Source organism: Wasmannia auropunctata, unplaced genomic scaffold (assembly GCF_000956235.1).
Source record: "Wasmannia auropunctata unplaced genomic scaffold, wasmannia.A_1.0 LD334553.1, whole genome shotgun sequence".
Classification (NCBI taxonomy): domain Eukaryota; kingdom Metazoa; phylum Arthropoda; class Insecta; order Hymenoptera; family Formicidae; genus Wasmannia; species Wasmannia auropunctata.
Window position 1 is genome coordinate 9,637 of NW_012028337.1, and position 1,396 is coordinate 11,032.

Genomic DNA, 1,396 nt, shown 5'->3' on the forward strand with positions numbered 1-1,396 from the left:
TCGCAGCTAAATCACGGGCATGACCGCTCTCAAGCCCGTATCAGACTAAAGATTGAGATTGAGATTGAATTGGGATTTAACCAATTAGAAGAAAGAAAATCAATCTCAAATTTAGTGAACTTTGTTTTAATTGGTCAAATTCCATTACAATCTCAATCTCAATCTTTAGTCTGATACGGGCTTCAGGATTCTCTCTGATCCAGGATCGCGCGGCAAATTACATAATAAAATGGGATGGTTTGATTGGTCAATTCGGATAACGCGACGCGTGACGCGCTCAGTGGGAACGCACCCTAAAGTGTAGTATACCATCTGCATGAGTTTATTGAATCTACGAGCCGACCCTTAAAGGGTGAGGTTATGTTTAAAATGTCAGTTAAATGTTAAAAAATAGGATTTATCATGTCTTTATACGATGATTTTGACAAACATCGGACCACCGAAAAGGTGGCGGGATGGTCTTCCGGCATTAAGTTACTGCAATCGCAATTGCAGCTGAAAAAAGCTGCAACAACACAAGTAAATCTGTCATATATAAACAATACTTGTCAAATGATTATTTACATAAATAATTTTCAACATAATTTTTATATTTTAAATATTGATTTTAAAATAATTAAAACAAGCTTTTTTTTAATTATGCTTTTAATTGTTTACGAATTTACAGCCAAAACGTGAGCAATATAGGAAAGCTACTGCGGTACTGGCACCAGTGATAGATTTGAAATCAAAAGCTAATCGCGATGTCGAGAGGGAGGACGATAACGCTCACAACAATCCGTTATCCAGCGGCAGCGTGAGTAGCATAGGAGTAGGTGGTGAATTTGATTGGAATGTAGTGAACGAATACGATCCTATATGGCCCAATGAATATGAGAAGGTCGTGAAAGAATTGCGCGACATTAGGGACAGAGAGCACGATCAGGAGACGGAAATGCGCAAACGTAGAAGAGATAATACTCGTTTTGAGGACACTCAGGTAATACATGAATAAATTTGTCTTGTCCAAGAAAGATAGTAAAGCATTTTTGTATGTAGATTGTTTTAATTCTTAACAGAATTGAAACTTCGAGAATTTGATTCACAAAAGTTCAAAACAAATTGATTACATTCTGTATAAATCAATGTTATAATTATGTTACAAACATATGTTCCCAGCAAACACAGATTATAACTACAATGTTGCTGTAATATTGGGTAGTGCTAGTTAAAAAGATAAAAGTTAAGTTAAAAAGTTAAGTAATTTTAACTTACAAGGGAACTTCGCAAAGTGTTAAATTCTGATTTTAATGAAACTTGGTACACTTTGAGGTCACATAAATAGATGAATTTAGAAATTATCAGTTGTGCTAAAAAATGGTTTAAAGGAATGAAACCATCCCTTATATGTAAATTA

General features: G+C 34.7%; 1 protein-coding gene across 2 annotated transcripts in view; it reads left to right on the forward strand.

The window, feature by feature from the left end:
• The first annotated feature begins 301 nt into the window (after positions 1 to 301).
• The window catches only part of LOC105458285 (splicing factor 45), a 4,171-nt gene continuing 3,076 nt past the window's right edge, over positions 302 to 1,396 (forward strand). For both annotated transcript variants that reach the window (XM_011703459.1, XM_011703460.1), the window contains exons 1-2: positions 302 to 519; positions 668 to 979. In XM_011703459.1, the coding sequence (XP_011701761.1) occupies positions 403 to 519; positions 668 to 979 (429 nt within the window). In that variant the 5' untranslated portion in view covers positions 302 to 402. The remainder of the gene's footprint in view (positions 520 to 667; positions 980 to 1,396) is intronic.